The 16,620-nt window shown below is 50.5% G+C and overlaps 1 protein-coding gene across 2 annotated transcripts in view; it reads right to left on the bottom strand.

Annotated features, from left to right (window-relative positions):
* The window catches only part of SGSM1 (small G protein signaling modulator 1), an 88,652-nt gene extending 75,567 nt beyond the window's left edge, over positions 1 to 13,085 (bottom strand). For both annotated transcript variants that reach the window (XM_046025553.1, XM_046025554.1), the window contains exons 1-2: positions 13,004 to 13,085; positions 12,855 to 12,898 (exon numbers count right to left, since the gene is read on the bottom strand). In XM_046025553.1, the coding sequence (XP_045881509.1) occupies positions 12,855 to 12,898; positions 13,004 to 13,022 (63 nt within the window). In that variant the 5' untranslated portion in view covers positions 13,023 to 13,085. The remainder of the gene's footprint in view (positions 1 to 12,854; positions 12,899 to 13,003) is intronic.
* Positions 13,086 to 16,620: the final 3,535 nt, after the last annotated feature.

The following is a 16,620-nucleotide window of genomic DNA, read 5'->3' as shown; positions in this document are numbered from 1 at the left end:
GGCACCATGCTTGGGGACATTATTTCATTTACTCCTCAGGGCAATTAGGTGAGATGGGTATGAAGACTCCATTTCACAGATAAGGAAACTGAGTCTTGGTGAAGTTAAATACTTGTCCAAGAGCTTTTTTTTTTAAGAAGTTTTTTTTTTTTTTAATTTCTGTTCAGCATAACAGTATTCATTGTTTTTGCACCACACCCAGTGCTCCATGCAGTACGTGCCCTCCCTAAGACCCACCACCTGGTTCCCCCAACCTCCCACCCCCAGCCCCTTCAAGACCCTCAGGTTGTTTTTCAGAGTCCATAGTCTCTCATGGTTCACCTCCCCTTCCAATTTCCCTCAACTCCCTTCTCCTCTCCATCTCCCCATGTCCTCCATGTTATTTGTTAGAGCATATGGCTTTTGAATGGCAGAGTGGGGACTCGAACCCAACTGTCCTCGCACTGAGCCTGGCACACAGTAGGTTCATTTACTCATTCAACACCAACAGGTGCATCCCACAAGCCACATGGGTGTTTCACATCCATGAACCCAAAGATTCACAACAAGCATGCAATGTGGGTATGACTATTGTTATTCTATTTTCCCAATGAGACAGGTGACCTAGGAGGGACGGAGACCATCTGGCCCAAGAAGAGGTTGGGATTTGAATCAAGGTCTCCTGCTCCAAAGTTCCAGGTGGCCAGTGCACCTGCTCCCTCAGCCCCATACAGCCAAGTGTCATAGTCATGGCCAACTGCTACCCACGTCCCAGTCCTAGGGCACCAGCCGGCTCCACCTCTGTCCTGCCATGACCTTTCATCCCTGACCTCCCCCAGGTATGCCCAGTGCCTCACAGCTCCCTCTCCCTGCTGCACATTGACTTCCAAAGGAGAATCATGATCATAAAAAGAAAACGTCCAACCTGAAATGCTTATTACTGAATGAAAGAAGCCAATCTGAAAAAGGCTACATGCTGTACAATTCTAGCTGCAGGACATTCTGGAAAGAGCAACACTATGAAGACGGTAAAAAGATCAGTGGTTGCCAGGGGTTGGAGGGAGGGACGGATGAATAGGCAGAGTACAGAGGATTTTTAGGGCAGATAAAGAGATGTATAGGAAATCTCTGTACTTTCTGTTCAATTTTCACTGTGAACCTAAATCTGCTGTTAAAAAATAGTCTATTTAAAAAAAAAAAAAAACAACAAGAAGAAAGGAAAAAGGAAATATCCTTTCTGTGTTCTGGGGCTAGTATAGTATGTCAGCATGTGTGCGGTGCTCTGGCACACGGCAAACTGCCTCCTCCCAGATGGGGTCCTTCATGCCCTCAGCCCATCATGGCCTGCACTGGGCTGGGGTCTTCTCAGACAAGGGGTCTGCAGGGGTCTGGCACTCAGCAGGAATGCAGCAGCCGCTGGTGGATGGATGGATCAGAGCTTCCTCTCCTGGACTTCCAGAACAGACCTCCCCCACCCTCCCACCCACATCCTTCCACCCCTGCCCTCCACATCCATGCAGATGGAAGATGAAAGCCAAGACACAGGACGGTCCTTCTGCAGCCCCATCTATGCGGTGGGAGAGAGCGGGGAGCTGGGGAGGGGGTTCCCGTAAGTGATGTCGCCATGGCATGTGGATCTTCAGAGGGCTAGAAAAGTCCTCCTTCCCGCACCTCCTTGTTGACCTGCCCTAAACGTGGCTGTGGGCCTTGCAAGCAAAAAGCAAAAGCCTCTCTCTTTCGCTGGGCAGCTACTAGGCTGGTCCCAGTTAATAGCTTACTAGGATGCTATAAATAGGCACCAGGCATCCTTCTCTCATGGTGTAGGGATGTGCCAACCTGCTCTAACCTGGAAGCTTGGCGTTCTGGACACTGAGGATGGGTTTCCCCCACACAGGCCTCCTCTCGCTGCCCTGCACAGGTGTTCAGACACCCCTTGACCAAGGAGGTCCCCCCACCCCTGCTGCCATACCTGGTTCTGGGGCATCTATCTGGAGGCATCTTGGCAAAAGGTCCTTCCAGTCCCACTCCCACACACGGCCACTCAGGGAGATGATGGAGCTGTGCAGAGTCAATCCTCCGCCACCCCTCCACTCCCAGAGGAAACGGCCTGCGTGTCTCACATTCCCAGCCCACACCCTGGAGACCAGCCAGAGTTCTCCTGAGGGCTCTGCCTGCTGCGGGAGGCGGCTCCCCTGACAACCCCCGCACAAACCCCTGACAAAGCCCCACTTCCGCAGACCCACGGGCCTCATGGATGAGGAAGGCACACACACAGTCTGGAGCAGCCTCGATTCTCTTGGGGGTTTGAGCAGCTGCAGGAAAGAAGAGCCGGAATTCCCAGAAGGTTGCTTCAAACATGCACAGGGCGCACCAGGAAACACACAAACTGCCTCTAGCCTAGCTTAGGAGGGAAAGCAGTCCAGGATCACATCCAAGGGCTGGGTTAGGACCTTGGCTCTGCCTCCACACCAGCTGTGTGACCTTGGGTATGTCATTTCACTTCCTCCATGCTTCCATGTACCCACCTGTAAAGGGAGATAATAAACTGGACCTACCCTGCTGAGATGTTTTAAGGATTAACTGTGTTAAAGGATGTAAAGCATTTAGCACAATGTCTAGGGCACAAGAGAACTTTCTGGAAATGCTCTACGCCTGTGTTGTCCAAAGCGGGATCGCTAGCCACATGGGGCTGTTGTGCACTTGAAACTCGGCTAATGCGACTGAGGGACAGGATTTTTTATTTAATTGAGTTTTACTTAAATGTAAAGAGGCACATGGGACTAGTGGCTCCCATTGGACTGTACAGGTCCAGAACACAGTAGGTGTCCAATAAATGCTAATTATGATTATTATTAGGGGAGGTTGTGATTAGAGGGCCCACTGACTTAGAGATTAGGGAGGATTTCATTTCTGAGTGAGCCGAGGTCGGGTAAACTGTGTTCCTCTTCACATCCCAGCATCTTGCCAGGCGGTTCTAAACCATTTTGGATTTGGGGGGCTGTGGACCCCTTAGAGGTACTGAGGACACTGTCTTCCTACAGCAAGTACAACTTCAGGGCTGTGCACAATGCTGGAGTAGAATCTCTGATTCCACAGACACCCAGCACCCAGTAGGCCCTCAAGTAGCACTTTCAGGAGGACTGGGGCAACCTCCTCATTTCAGGGCTGAGTTCCAGATGCCAGCACCCTCATCCTGTCCAGGTGGACATCTGTGGCTTTTCTGCCTGGTTCCCATGTTCCTGTCTGGTCACTTCACCCTGACACTCCCCGGGATTCCCTCTATCACTCTCACTGGGCTGAAGCCACACCACACCGTCCCTCTAGGCCTGACCTAGCAGAGCAATGCACCCAACAGCGATTGATGCAAAAGGTACATGTGACCCAGCTGGTCCGATGAGACCTAATCCTAAAACTTCCCGGAGAACCACGGGGAAGAGGAAGCTCTCTGCCTGCTGATGCCAAGCTGGCAGGTTGTACCCTGAGAGCTGCCGGGGCAACACTCTCCCTCCCCACGCAGACAGGCAAGGCAGAAAGCCAGCATAGAGACATGAAAACAGACAGGGTCTTGATGACATCATCGGAACCCCTGGATAGAGCCACACCTGAAGCTGGCTGGACTCCAAATTCCCAAACGTCTGAACCAATGAATCGATTTTTTTTTTTTTTTAGCCTCTCTTTTTCTTTTGGCTTTATGTTTATATATGTATTTATTGTTCTAGCTGGTTTTGTTAGCAAGTTATTATTCAAATTGAAATGGGTACAGCTAGCTAAAAATTCCCTGCTGTGCTGCTTCTCAGTTGTATGACCTTGGTCCAGTTTTATTTTTTTTTAAGACTATTTACTTATTTATTTATTTATTTGAGAGAAAAAGAGGGAGAGCACATAAATAAAGGGTAAGAACAGAAAGGGGATAAGAGAAACAGACTTTCTGTGGAGAAGGGAGCCCAACATGGGGCTCAATCCTGGAATCCTGAGATCATGACCTGACCTGTAGGTAGACACATAACTGACTGAGCCACCCAGGCACCCCACCGCGGTCCAGTTCGTTAACCTCTCTCAGCTTCAATTTCCCTCATCAGTAGAGCTGCTATTTGTACCTAGTCTAAACGAAGCTTGCTTGATGCATTAAATGAGATCAAACAAAGCAATTTAGAACAGCATTTAATAAATGGTGATTGTAAAGATATCTTTATGTCTAAAAGGGGGGGCAAAAAACTCATGATAGTTGCTATAATTCTAGTTTACTAATTAAACGTTACTTACTAACTAATAAAAATTAAAGGAGAATCCGTTCAACGTCCCAGGTATCACCAAGTCTCTTCACTCTTGGGGCTTCTGTTATTTGATTTTTAAATGGGGACTCATGGCTAAAGGAACTGTTACCGGCCTTTATAAACTTGAGTTCCTTCAAGGTACTCCGAAGAAAAAGCACAAGAATCTATTCATGTCTTGTCTTTCTGTATGACTGAAAGAAAAATACACTGCCTCCCATTGGAGTTCAGCACTCTTAGCTGCTCAGACCTAAGAGTGGGCTCAGAGCAGCCAAGTGATGGGGCCCGCAGGCTCACAAGGGGGTCAGACCTTCCTCGGCTGAGAGATCACCTCCATGAGGCCAAGGAGCCACCAGACCCAGAGGGAAGATCCCACTGCCCGCCTCAGGATGGCGAAGCAGCCAGGCAAGACTCAGCCTTCCTGGCCCCCCTTCAAGGGCTCATTCCTCCGGACTCCCATGAAATACCCCCTCCCTAGTCTGTGGTTGCTGCACCCTCAGCCCAGGGCTTACCCACGGAGAGCCAGATCCCACGCCGAGAACATCTGCAAGTTCAGATGTGCCTGACCAGAAAGGGCAGCACAATGTCCCTCTGCAACTGAGTTCTGTCTTACTCTTAAATGGGTGAGCCAAGCCCTGTGCCAGGGCCCTTCATGAATACTGGTGAATGCCCAGGAATGATGGCATAATAACAGTGCTGCGTGGTACAGGGTACGCTTGCCATCTGATGCCCGAGGACGCCGGAACCAGAGAGGTTCATGCATCCGCTAAATGGCAGGGCCAGAACTTTAACTCAAGGCCGTCCGGTTCCAAAGCTTGGACCTTTCCCCAGTTCCACATGCTCAAGGGAGCTCCTAACCATAAGTAGGCCATAAGTAGGTCATTGGTTTCAGCTCTGGAGTAATGCAGAGCAGGGTCCTAGGGCCAGAACCCCACGCTGTACTACTGACAATGTCCATGACCTTTGGCAACTTACTTGCCATCTCTGCATGTCAATATCCTTATCTTTAAGGGTTTCCGCTTCATGTGGTGGCATCAGGACAATGGAACAAGGTCATCTATATAAAATGCTCAGTAAATGCTGTTTAAGAAACAAATAAAAAAAAAATCTTTATCCCATTAGAATGCCTTTCGTTGACTCTTGTTCTCCCTGAGTGGAATGAAGGCTCCTGAATAGTTTCATCAGCTACTGAGTTTTTAATAGGTCTTAAGTACAGGCTTGGCAACTTTGGACTTGACAAAATGCGGGGAGACTTGGCTCTCGGAAAGAGATGCTGGCCAAATTTGATGGCTCAAGGTTCTTAGAATCCTGGGGCTGTCCAACCTTGTCCACTTAGAAAGTAGAATGACACAGGGAGAAGGGACCCATTTGGAGGCCACAGGTGCTTAGGGGCAGAGTTGGGACAAGGGCTCCGGTGTCCTCGCTTCCCATCCTGGGGTCTACAAGCCCATCAGGGTGACAAAAATGCCCTTTCCTACCTGCCAACCAGCAACAGAGGTGACGAGACTCTCCCAGAGCCCCTGATGAGGTCACTGCAGGGGAGACCCAGCCAGCTGCACAGGAGACATAACCAAGTCGTAAGCCCTTCTGTCACCCCTGTCACACCCGACCACGGTGCTGAAACCCAGGTGCTGCACCAGCAGGAGCTCCCGGAAGCCACACTGCCAGGGCCCTGAGAAAAGCATTAAATGCACGGCATGGCTGTGGCTGCATGATTCATGAGGAGAAACTCTGCCATCTTAAGCCTGGAAACACGACACACGCAAACTGATCTGAGTCAACCCAATAAGCATCAGAGAGCCCAAAAATATCTGCACCCAGTTTTCCTGCATCCATGCGACTGGCAAGCATTTCTGGAACCCCTTCTTGGCTGGTGGGGGAGATCGGCGGCGGGGGGGGGGGGGGCTCTGGTTTCTAGCCTGAGTATTGAAAGCTCAGAAAAGAACAAGTTGTTTCCTCTCTTGCTTAATGACCTTGTGCCCCGACTCGTCCCCTGCATTTATCACTAGCCTATAGCCTGAGCTGTCTACAACATGGATGAATTAATGTTCCCCCCACCTCTCGTTCAAAATCCTCTCATGGCTGCTATCTCTTGTCCAAGGACCACACGACCCTGCAGGAGAAGCTTTCTGTTCCCTCTTTGATCTTGTGTCCTCCTTCTCCACTCGTTCACTCCATTCCAGGCTTCTTGGCCTCTTCACCCTTCATTGCTCCTGACTCTGCGCCTCTGCATATGCTGTTCCCTCTGTCAAGAACACCCTTCCTGCAGATGTCAGTAGGGTTCTCTCCTTCGCTTGAGGTCCTTGCTCAAATGTCATTATATCAGAGAGGCCATCCCTGGCCACCTCCTCTGGAGAGCCCTTCCCCCTCCTCTCCACTCCCTTTCCAGCTTTATTTTCCTCATAGTACTTGTGCTTTGCAAACACTACTTTTTTTCTTTTTCCTTTTTTTTTTTTTTTTAACAAATTGAAGGTTTGTAGCAATCTTGCATCGAGCGAGTCTATATCAGCCCCATTTTCCCAACAGCATTTGCTTACTTCCTGTCTCTGTGTCACACTCTGGTAATTCTAGCAATATTTCCAAACTTCTCTTTATTATTATATTTATCACAGTGATCTGTGATCAGTGATGATGACTCACTGAAAACTCAGACCATGGTTTGCAATTTTTTAGCAGTAAAATGTTTTTTTGTGGGGGGAAGCCTGTTCCTCCTACTTAAAATGTATACAATATGGGGCACCTGGGTGGCTCAGTCAGGCAAGCATCTGCCTTCTGCTCAAGTTGTGATCCCGGAGTCCCAGGATCGAGTCCCACATGGGGCTCCCCGCTCGGTAGGGAGTCTGCTTCTCTCTCTGCCCCTCACCCCACTCTCCTCCCCTCTCTCTCTCAAATATATAGATAAAATCTTTTAAAAAATGTATACAATATAAAGTGTATATAATGTATATAATAAGATAAAAATATAATTTATATAATAACATAACAGTATTTCTAAGTTAAGATATATACATTGGTTTTTGGAGACACAATTCTTTTGTACCTTTAATCGACTAGAGCATAGTATAAACATAACTTTTATATGCACTGAAAACCAAAAAACTCCTTTCACTCAATTGATCACAGTATTTGCTTTCTCCTGGAGACCTGGAATAGAATCCAAAATATGTCCGAGGTGTGCCTGCATATATTTATTGTTTATCTGTCTGTCCCCCAACTGAACCATATGCTTCATGACAGCATGTGAGCAAGGATGCTGCTTTGCTCCTTCTCTACAGTTCCTAGAGCGGTACCTGGTATATAGTTGATGCTCAATAAATATTTGTGGAAGAAAGGAAGAAGTGAAGAAGGGAGGGATGGAAGGAGGGGCGGGGGGAGAAGAGATGGGGGGAGAAAGAGAGAGGAAGGAAGGAGAAAGTTTTCTTCCAAGAAGTGGCAAAAGGCTCCCTCCTGGCCTCTGTTATCAGCTGACACTTTCTGAAGTCCAAGTTCAACCAAGACCCTCCCTGCTCCTACGTCTTCTCTAGCTCCCCACTATCTGATGGTGCAAATGCTGCAGCCTAGAAATTCACAGCCCCGAACAAGCTGCGGCAAATGGACCTATCCTGCCTCATCTCTTCCCCTACACTCATCTGACCCTAAGTCATGTTTCCCGGACTCAATGAACCTCTGTGAGACCACCCTTCAGAGCCAGACGAAGAAGGATTTGAATCCTGGCTTCTCCATGGGCTGGCTGTGCAACCTTAAAGGGGGCTGCTTAACCTCTCTGTGCCTCCAGCTCTTCCTTTATCAAGCAGATAATTATTCTCCCTCTCAGGGCTGTCGTGGAGCCTGAAGGAGGGAACGTTTGGGGGTGCACTCAGCACATGGTCTGCACAGAAGTTTCTCAATCACAACCACAGTGCCATTTTGGGCTGGACACAACTTCGTGGTGGGGAGGCTGTCCTGGGCACTGCGGGAAGCTGAGCAGCATTCCTGGACTCTCCCCACTAGATGCCAGCAGGACCCCCAGTTTTGAAAACCAGAAATGGCTCCAGACATTAGCAAATGTCCCCTGGGGTAGGACTGCCGGATTCAGCAATACATACTTATACTAAAAATTTTTTTAAAAGTATTCACTGTGTATGGGAAATTCAAATTTAACTGTATGACCCATATGTTATCTGGCAACCCTACCCAGAGGAGGGCGGCAAGCTGTCACCCCTCTTTCATTGAGCACCCCTGGATTAAAGTGGAAGCACCATGGGGGTCTTAGTAGAAACATGGGCTGATTCTCTCACTTTCCTCCAATCTTCTTAGGATGTGATGCCCTCCTCCCCCATCCCATTACCCCCAAAGGAGGGCTGGGAGGCACAGCTCCCCAAACTCAGCCACTGTGACAAGGGCTCCCCATGGCAGCTCTCACACCAGCCCCAGTTGGCAGAGGTGCACGGAGCCTCCTCTCCAGCACCCGACTCGTCCCCCTGCCTCCTTCCCAGGGTCTCTCCTCCCACCCTCCAGCAGCAGCCTTCTCCCTTCCAATTAAGAGGCCTCCCAGGCCCAGCACCAGGCAAGAAAACAAGGCAGTTAGTCACTTTGCTTCTCTTATCAACTCCTCGGTCACGTGGCTGGCTCCTTTAATGGCAGTTGTCATGGCAACGAGAAGCCAGTCCCCACAGCTCTGGGAACCAAAACAAAATTAAGGGGTGGAGGCGGGGAGAGGAAAGGAGGGGAGGGTGAAAGGAGCAAGGAAGGAGCCAGGATGGAGCTGGCTGGGTTTAACTGGAGGAAATCGTGCCCGTACCGAGACCACCCTGTCTCCAGCTTTCCCTTGGCAACATTGGGGAGACAGAGAAAAAATAAGATGCCTGCCCAGAAGCAGCACAGCCTAACGTGGTAGGCGTTTCCACGTGGCTTATTCTGACAGGTGAGTAATCTTCATCCTCATGATGAATAAACTGAAACTCGGGACCCTTGTGAAGGTAAAGACAGATGCTTGTCTAAGACTGTACAACCTACAAGCCGTCAAGTTTAGCTCCACCCTCTACCTCCGTATAGCTCATGTCCTCCCCACTCCTCTCCTTCTGCTTTTAGGATAAGACCACATGCCGTGCCCCTCTGCATTTGGCACCAGGTTCCTTTCCCTCTGTACTCCAGCCACTTCCCCAGTCTGTTCATCCCTCAAGTTCATGGTGCTCCCTCCAGCCACAAAGTCTTGGTATATGCCGTTCCCTCTGCCAGGAAGGGTTTTCCTCTGTGTCCTCCGACCTCCCACCTCCACCTAGAAGGTTTACTCATTCCTCATGTATCTTCTTAAACATCCCTTCCTCCAGAAAGCCTTCCTGGGCCACCTGCATGAGGTTAATTCACCCTGTTGGGTGTTCTTGTGGTGCCAAGCGTCTCTACTTCACGCTTTGGTGCAAAGCCTGTCAGGATCCCTTAAATTACAGTCAGAATGTCTACTGGGGTCTGTCTACCATACCAGGATGTCAGCCCCAAGAGGGCAAGACTTATCTTGTTCACTGCTGTAGCCACAGAGCCCAGCCCGGTGTCTGGCACACAGAGGCTGCCCCAAACGCACCAGAATTTAAACCCAGCTCTGGGTGAGCCCAAAGCCCCTTTCTGACCTGCTTCATGGTTACTGGGTCATACTGGCTCCCAGAGTCAGCACTGGACAGAGCTCCCAGCCCCACGGACTCTGCTGGTCTTTGTGGTTTCTGTGGCTCAGCCCAAACTTGCACACCTTATCTAAGGAAACTGATTGTTGAGCCACCTTCCAGAAAGAATGATGGGAGTCGCCTCTGGCAGGCATGTAGCTCCTCTGAACCCAGAAAGACGAGGGGGGAAAGGAAGAGCAGACTTGACTTCCAGATTTCTAGGCAAAGAGCTTCCCTCCACCATTCCACTAGAGACCGGCTCTCTGATACTGGAGAGAGAAGCTCCCCAAAGAGGTTGTTAGAGGAAGGAAAGGAGATAGGAGGTCTGCTTTGGTGGGGCATGGACTTGTTGCCATGCCCTTGGGGGCACCCATGCTGAACAAAGACCTCATAGAAGACCTGAACTTGTCTTCTCTTTACTGGTTCTGTACCTTTGAGACATCACTTATTCTGTCTGGGCCATTTTCAGCTCTGTACGATGGAAATCATGCCACCCACATACTGAGACTCTGGTGCCATGCAGACAGGGAAGGGCACATTTGGGATATGGGAGGTAAGAGCCTGGCTCTGATGTCAGACAGACCTGGTGGTTTAAGTCCCTGGCTTTGGACCTTCTTGGCTATGTTCCCTTGAGCAGCTCATACCTCCTCTCCAGGCTTGGTTTCCTTGGTCCATAAAATGTGAACAATCTCAGTCACCTCATAAAGTTACTATGCACATTGGTATGGCACAGAGTAGCCCCCACGATATGGAAACTCTGATTACTGAAATGACCTAAGAAAAGCAGAATTTAGAATCAGTCACCAACTTGTGACCATAACCCTTGCCTTCTGGCTGTAGGTCATGGACTGCTTGAGGCCCTTTACCCAGACTTGCAAGGTTCTGTCCCTGACCCCTTCAGGCAGCAAGCAGGGTGCCAAGGGATCCCTCTGATCAGGTGACGGCTTCGGCCTTATGCCAGGCAGAGTTCATTCCAAGCCCCAAACTTGGCGATCCTAAGAGAGAGGATGCAAGCCCACAACTCTGGTCACCAGGGGCAAAGTATCCCCCACAGCCTGCCACTATCCCAAACTAGACTAACATGGGTGGGATCTCTAAGAACAGTGGAACAATGCCTCTTCCTCCAGATGTGGAAACTGAGTCCTTGAGAGGGCAAAGGGACTTGGCCAGGGCACTGAAGGAGCTGCTGGCTGAGCTGGGACCAGGGCCCCAGCTGAGCACTGCCCAGAGGCACCATCCTCCCCAGATGTCTTGCCCACACGCTCTTCTCTCTGTAGACCCCTCCCAATTGAACCAGCAAACCATTTCCTTAAAAACATCGCCATTCCGGGTGAAAATATCTGGGAAGAACAAATTGACCTAAACTAACTAGGTTTAGTTAAACAATGAACAAACAGGTTCTACAGACACCCTCCCCTAACACAGACATCAGACTATTGTAGGTCTGTGAGTTCTGTTGGAAGGATGGTCTATCCAGACAGAGCTTTCTTCAGGTCCCCACAGTGCCTCTAAGAGGGCTGAACTGAAAAGTTCTGGGCCTTTCCGAGGAATTCACATACCTATTATGCATCCTTATTCAGAAATCCTGGAGTGTACAACCAGCCCTGGAGCTGATTTTTTAAATAACGCGGGACATGCCACACACAGAGACCTATACACAGACATACCCCCATGCTTTCCAAGGAGGGAGGGACAGCAACAGGTCCCAGCATCAAGGCTGTCTTTGATGGCTGTCTGCCACCATGTGGGGAGGGCCTACTTGGTGCTTGGTGCTGACACCAAAGGCTGACATCCTCAACACACATACACACACACACACACACACACAGGCAAAGGAATCAGGCCAGCCCCTGAAGTCTGCAGCCATTCCTGGTTCTGGTACCACCCAAGATAGGTGATCAGCTCAGCAGTGATGGGGTCCCAGGGTGAGGGATGTGAGGTGACATAAGAAAGGCAAGATACACACACACAGTCACACATACATGGTCACAGCCTCACACACACACACACACACACACAGACTCATGCATCACACAGATACACATCACACTCACAAAAATGGATAAACAGACACATGTACACACAATACAAAGATGCACTTGGATATCTCCAGACAGATGCACAGACATTCTCAGATACACACACTCATAGCCACACATCCTTGCCTACACAGGCGTGAGTGTGCTCTACATGCACACACACACACACAGTCTGAGCATCTAAATGCTTCCCAGGAACCCATGCTTATAGATTCACCCCTTGCAGGAAGTCAAGTGCTATTAACTAAAGGCTAGACCTGGCTCCCAGCTGGCCCCAAGGAGAGAGAAGGGGCAGGACAGCTGAGCCCCGCCTGATTCTACGTATGGGGGGTGGGGAGGGGTGGGTGAGGGGAACCCACCTGCCATGAGGCCTTGGCACATGCCCACAAATGGAGTAAGCCACTGACTAGGGACTTTCAGGGAGGGAGTCCCCTAGCTCCTGGGGGTGGCTCCAAGGACTGAGGATTGGGGGAAGGGGGAATGGGGGATTGTTATTTTCCCAAAGTGAACCTTTCCCCTTTTCCGAAGTCTGGTCCTCCTTTGGCAGCCCCATCCAGGCCCCCCACCTTCCAATACGTCCAGTCAGCCCCCCCAGGTGCTTTCCTCCCCTTAGTGAGACCCACCCATCTGCTCCTCCACAAGAGGGGGTCCTACCCAGGCACAACCAGGCGTGCCCCACACCTGGGGGGCCCTCCCGCTGCATGCAGAGCCCCCCAATACCGGAGGCTCCCACCCCCAAACTCACTGGCCTCTAGTCCCGCAGGAGGTAAATACCTACCCAGGTGAGCCCCACACGGGAGGTGCCGCTCCCGCTGCCAGGAGTCTCCACTCCTCTAGAGACCTTCCCTGGCGTGCGGGTGCGGGGTTGCAGCAGCCCCCTCCCTCAAGGGCGCGACCCCCGCCCCCGCCCCCGCCCCCGCCCTGGCACCTACCTCCTTCTTGACAGTGCGCAGCAGCCTCTGTCGCGTGTCCGCTTCTGTGGGACGAGAGGGGGGACGGCCGGTCAGCCCAGCGCTGAAGGGGGAGGCCCGGGGCTGTCCTCCCGCCGCCCCCCCCCCCCCCGCGTCCCACGCCCGCTTACCCGGGGGGCCCGAGGCCATGGCCGCGCGTGCTGCGTTCCCAGTCAGGCCGGCGGCGGAGGCTGCTTGCTGGCTTTGCTGCTGCAGCCGCGGCGGGGCGGGGCCCAGCGCCGGGTGACGTCAGGACCCGCCGCGCCGCTGCCCCGCCCCTCCAGAGAGCAGCCGCCGCGCGTCCGGGCTCTTGGCGGGAGGTTCCTCTGGGGCCAGATGCAGGCTCAGGTCCCCTCAAGGCCAGCGCCCCGCCCTCCGCGGAAGCTCCGCCTCCCCCCCCGCCCCGCCCGCGCCCGGCGCCCCAAGTCCCTCACAACCTCTAGTGGGCAGGGCAGGGAGGCATCCTTTATTGGAGGTCTAGGCTCCAGGAAGCGGTAGGAGGTGGCGGGATGTTACTGACGCTCTGAGCCTCAGGGGTTTCGCCTTTAAATGGATATAATTTGATAACAGAGGAATGATATGAGAAGTAAATGAGAGTGAAGATAAAGCATTTAATGGAGACCGAGGAAAAAAGGCCAGCAACCGTAAAAGATAGCTGTTGTTGTTGTTGTTATTGTTGTTATTATTGTTGTTATTATTATTAGGAGTCTTGCAAGATAGGGCCAGGCCTTAAGTGGCTCCCTCCCCCTCATGCAGATTATTGGGAAAGATCGTCCCAGGGCACCTGTGATCATAGGGCACCTGTGAGCCAGGACCTCCGGGGTCAGGCAGACAATGATCTCTTTGGGACCAGCACTTATTCCACCGAGTTCCTGACCACGGCCACCGAGACCGCAACTCGGGTCTACAAACATTTATTGAGCACCTACTATGTGTCAGGTTATTGTGCTGAGGATACCAAAGTGAGCAACTCAGACAAAAGCCTGCCCTCACAGGGCTTAGAAGGCAGAAAACAAAATAAATAAGCAGATCGTGCAGCACGTTGGAAGTTTCTGGAGAAAAATTACATAGCCAAAGGAGACAGGGAGGGCCCACACAGGTGCGATTTGTACTTTGAAGTAGGGTGTTTGTGGGGGGCCTCATTGAGGAGGTGACGTCTGAGTAAAGAAGAAAAGGAATAGACTGTGGGGATTTCTGGTGGAAAAGCATTCCGTGCAAAGGGAACAGAAAGTGCAGAGGCTTTGAGGTGGGAGTGTGCCACTGGGTGTGACAAACATCTCAGAGACCAGTAGGGCTGGAGTGGCATGAACAAGGAGGATGGTGGAAGACCAAGGTCCTGTTATGGCCTTGAAGTCCACTTTAAAGACTTGTGTCCTGCTCTCAAGAGCCTCCCCCCCCACCCCGGTTTCAGAATCCCCTCTTTTCCATTTGTCGGTGTCAGAAGTTTTGGCCATAAGCCAGAGAAGGTGATTTTGGCTAACTTAGTGAAAAGGGAAAAACTGGAAGGATAATGGGAATGCCATTATTAGCAGATGGGTGGGGCTCACTAAGGGAAGGTAAGCACCTGGGGAACTGGGTTGAAAGCAAAGCAGTTCCAGAAAGAAAGGCCTTTGGGAATAGTCACCTGGTGAGGACAGTGTGGTCAGGGTGCCACCACTCAGGTGAAAGGAGCTATAGCTCCTGGAGGTTCCTGTTGCAAAGAGGGAGCATCGACTGAGACACACACCTGCTCCTTGCTAAGGAAGGGGGCTCTGAGTCACAATCCCACCCACCCACTATCTCCAATGAGAATGTGGCAAGTCTGCCGTGGGCCCAGAGAATGTGAAATGGTTGCTTGGAAGCCAAATACCCTCCCACCATATATTAGAATCATATATTGAGGACCTACTATGTGCCAGCTACTGCGTTAAGGGCTTTAGGTGTGTCTGCTTAAACTTCTTGTCTCCCAATACCTCAACACTCTTTTTTTTTTTTTTTTTTTTTTTTTGTATTATAAGAGAAGAAAGCCAAGCCCAGAGAGACCTTTGTCCAGCCAGAATTACAACCTCAGGATCCAAGAGACTGATTCAGTGGTTCTTTCCCTTGACTGCACCCCTACGTTAACTAGGGTACTTTAGAAAAGTAGGGTGGCTAGGCATCACTGTAGGGAGCCATTTTCCAGAGCCCACGTTTCTCCCTTCCCAGCCAAACACTTAGTCTGGGAAGTTGACCGGCGCTGCGCTGGTCCTTCCTTGAAAACCTGGAGGTTTTCTTCGAAGATACAGGAATTGGTAGTTTTTGGTTGACAGCAGCAGGATGTTGGGCACGGATGGGATCAGGCTGGGCTCCCTGGGGTTTCTCAACAGGGCCCGCTGCAGTTGGACCACTCACCACTAGGGGCGCCATCACTTAGAATCATCTTGGGAAGTGATGGGACTCTCCCTCTGGCCAGAGCAGAAAAACTTTGCTGGGTGCCAAAATCTTCCCCATGCTTCCCAGGTTATGCCTCATCCCGTGTCACTGCCCAGTGGTGCTGCAGCCAGAACCAGGTGGAAAGCCTTTTTCTCCTGCCTTGTCCCTTCTGTGCCCTCTATTGGGAAAGCTCAGCAGGATGCTCAGTACAAATTAGAAATGCTCAGGAAGTCCTGCCTATTACTGAGGAACAATCATCGGAGGAGCAATTTGGAGCTGAGAGGCAATACACTAATAACTGGCAGAAGGCATGACCTCACAATTCATGATATAATAACAATGATAATAATAACTGTAATTTAGAGCACTTAAATGTGTCTGGCACTGGGCTGTGAACTTCTCACCTATTAGCTCATTTAATGCACCAAAAAACCCCATGATGTAGGTTCTTCTCATCATCTGTATTTCATCCTGAAGCTCCCAGAGAAGTTAAACAGCTTAGCCAAAGGCATGTAGCTAGAACATAGAGAGGCTGGATTCAAGCCAACATGTTCTTAACCCACTTACTGTAGAGAGTAATTCTAGTTTGCATTGTCTTGTGTGCCCCATGTAGCATTTATTCTTCATTGCTGCGATGGTTAATTGTATGTGTCCACTTGATAAGGTCACGGGATGGCCAGATATTTGGTTCAGTTTTACTCTGGGTGTGTCTTTGAGGGTGTTGCTAGATGAGATTCACATGTGAGTAAAGCAGATGGTCCTCCCTAGTGTGGAGAGGCCTCAGCTAACCAACCAATGACCTGAATAGAACAAAGAAGTCTGAGTTAGAGGGAATGCTTCCAGCCTGACTGCGTGAGCTGAAGCATCTGTCTTTTGGGAGCTTCAGATGCAAAGAGAAATCTTAGCTCTTGTTGGGTTCTGAGCCTTCAGACTTGCTGTGGAATACACCATTGGCTCTCGTGGGTCACCTGTTTGCCAGTCTTGGGATATTTCAGCCTCCATAACTGCATAAGCTAATTCCTTGTAAAAACGGATAAGTAAATCCAGTTGGTTCTGATCCTCTAGATGGTTCTCCATCACGGATGCTATGCCCCTATGGTCTTTTGTCTGGAGTAAGAGATAAACTGGAAAGAAGAACATAAGGAAAACTGTAGGACAAAGGTCAGTTAGTAGAAGCAGGTGAGTAAAGTTCGGTCTTGAGGTCTAGCTGGTGACAATAGGATGTTATTTTTCTCATGGAACTCACAGTTGAGCTGGGGGTGGGGGAGACAGACAATAAGCAAGTAATCAAATCCATAAAATAACAGATTGTGATTAATGCTGCAGAACATGTGAACTGGATGGCATGACACTGGGG

The sequence above is a fragment of the Meles meles genome, chromosome 12, assembly GCF_922984935.1.
Source record: "Meles meles chromosome 12, mMelMel3.1 paternal haplotype, whole genome shotgun sequence".
NCBI classification, from domain to species: domain Eukaryota; kingdom Metazoa; phylum Chordata; class Mammalia; order Carnivora; family Mustelidae; genus Meles; species Meles meles.
This window is presented reverse-complemented; position numbering and strand designations above follow the sequence as displayed.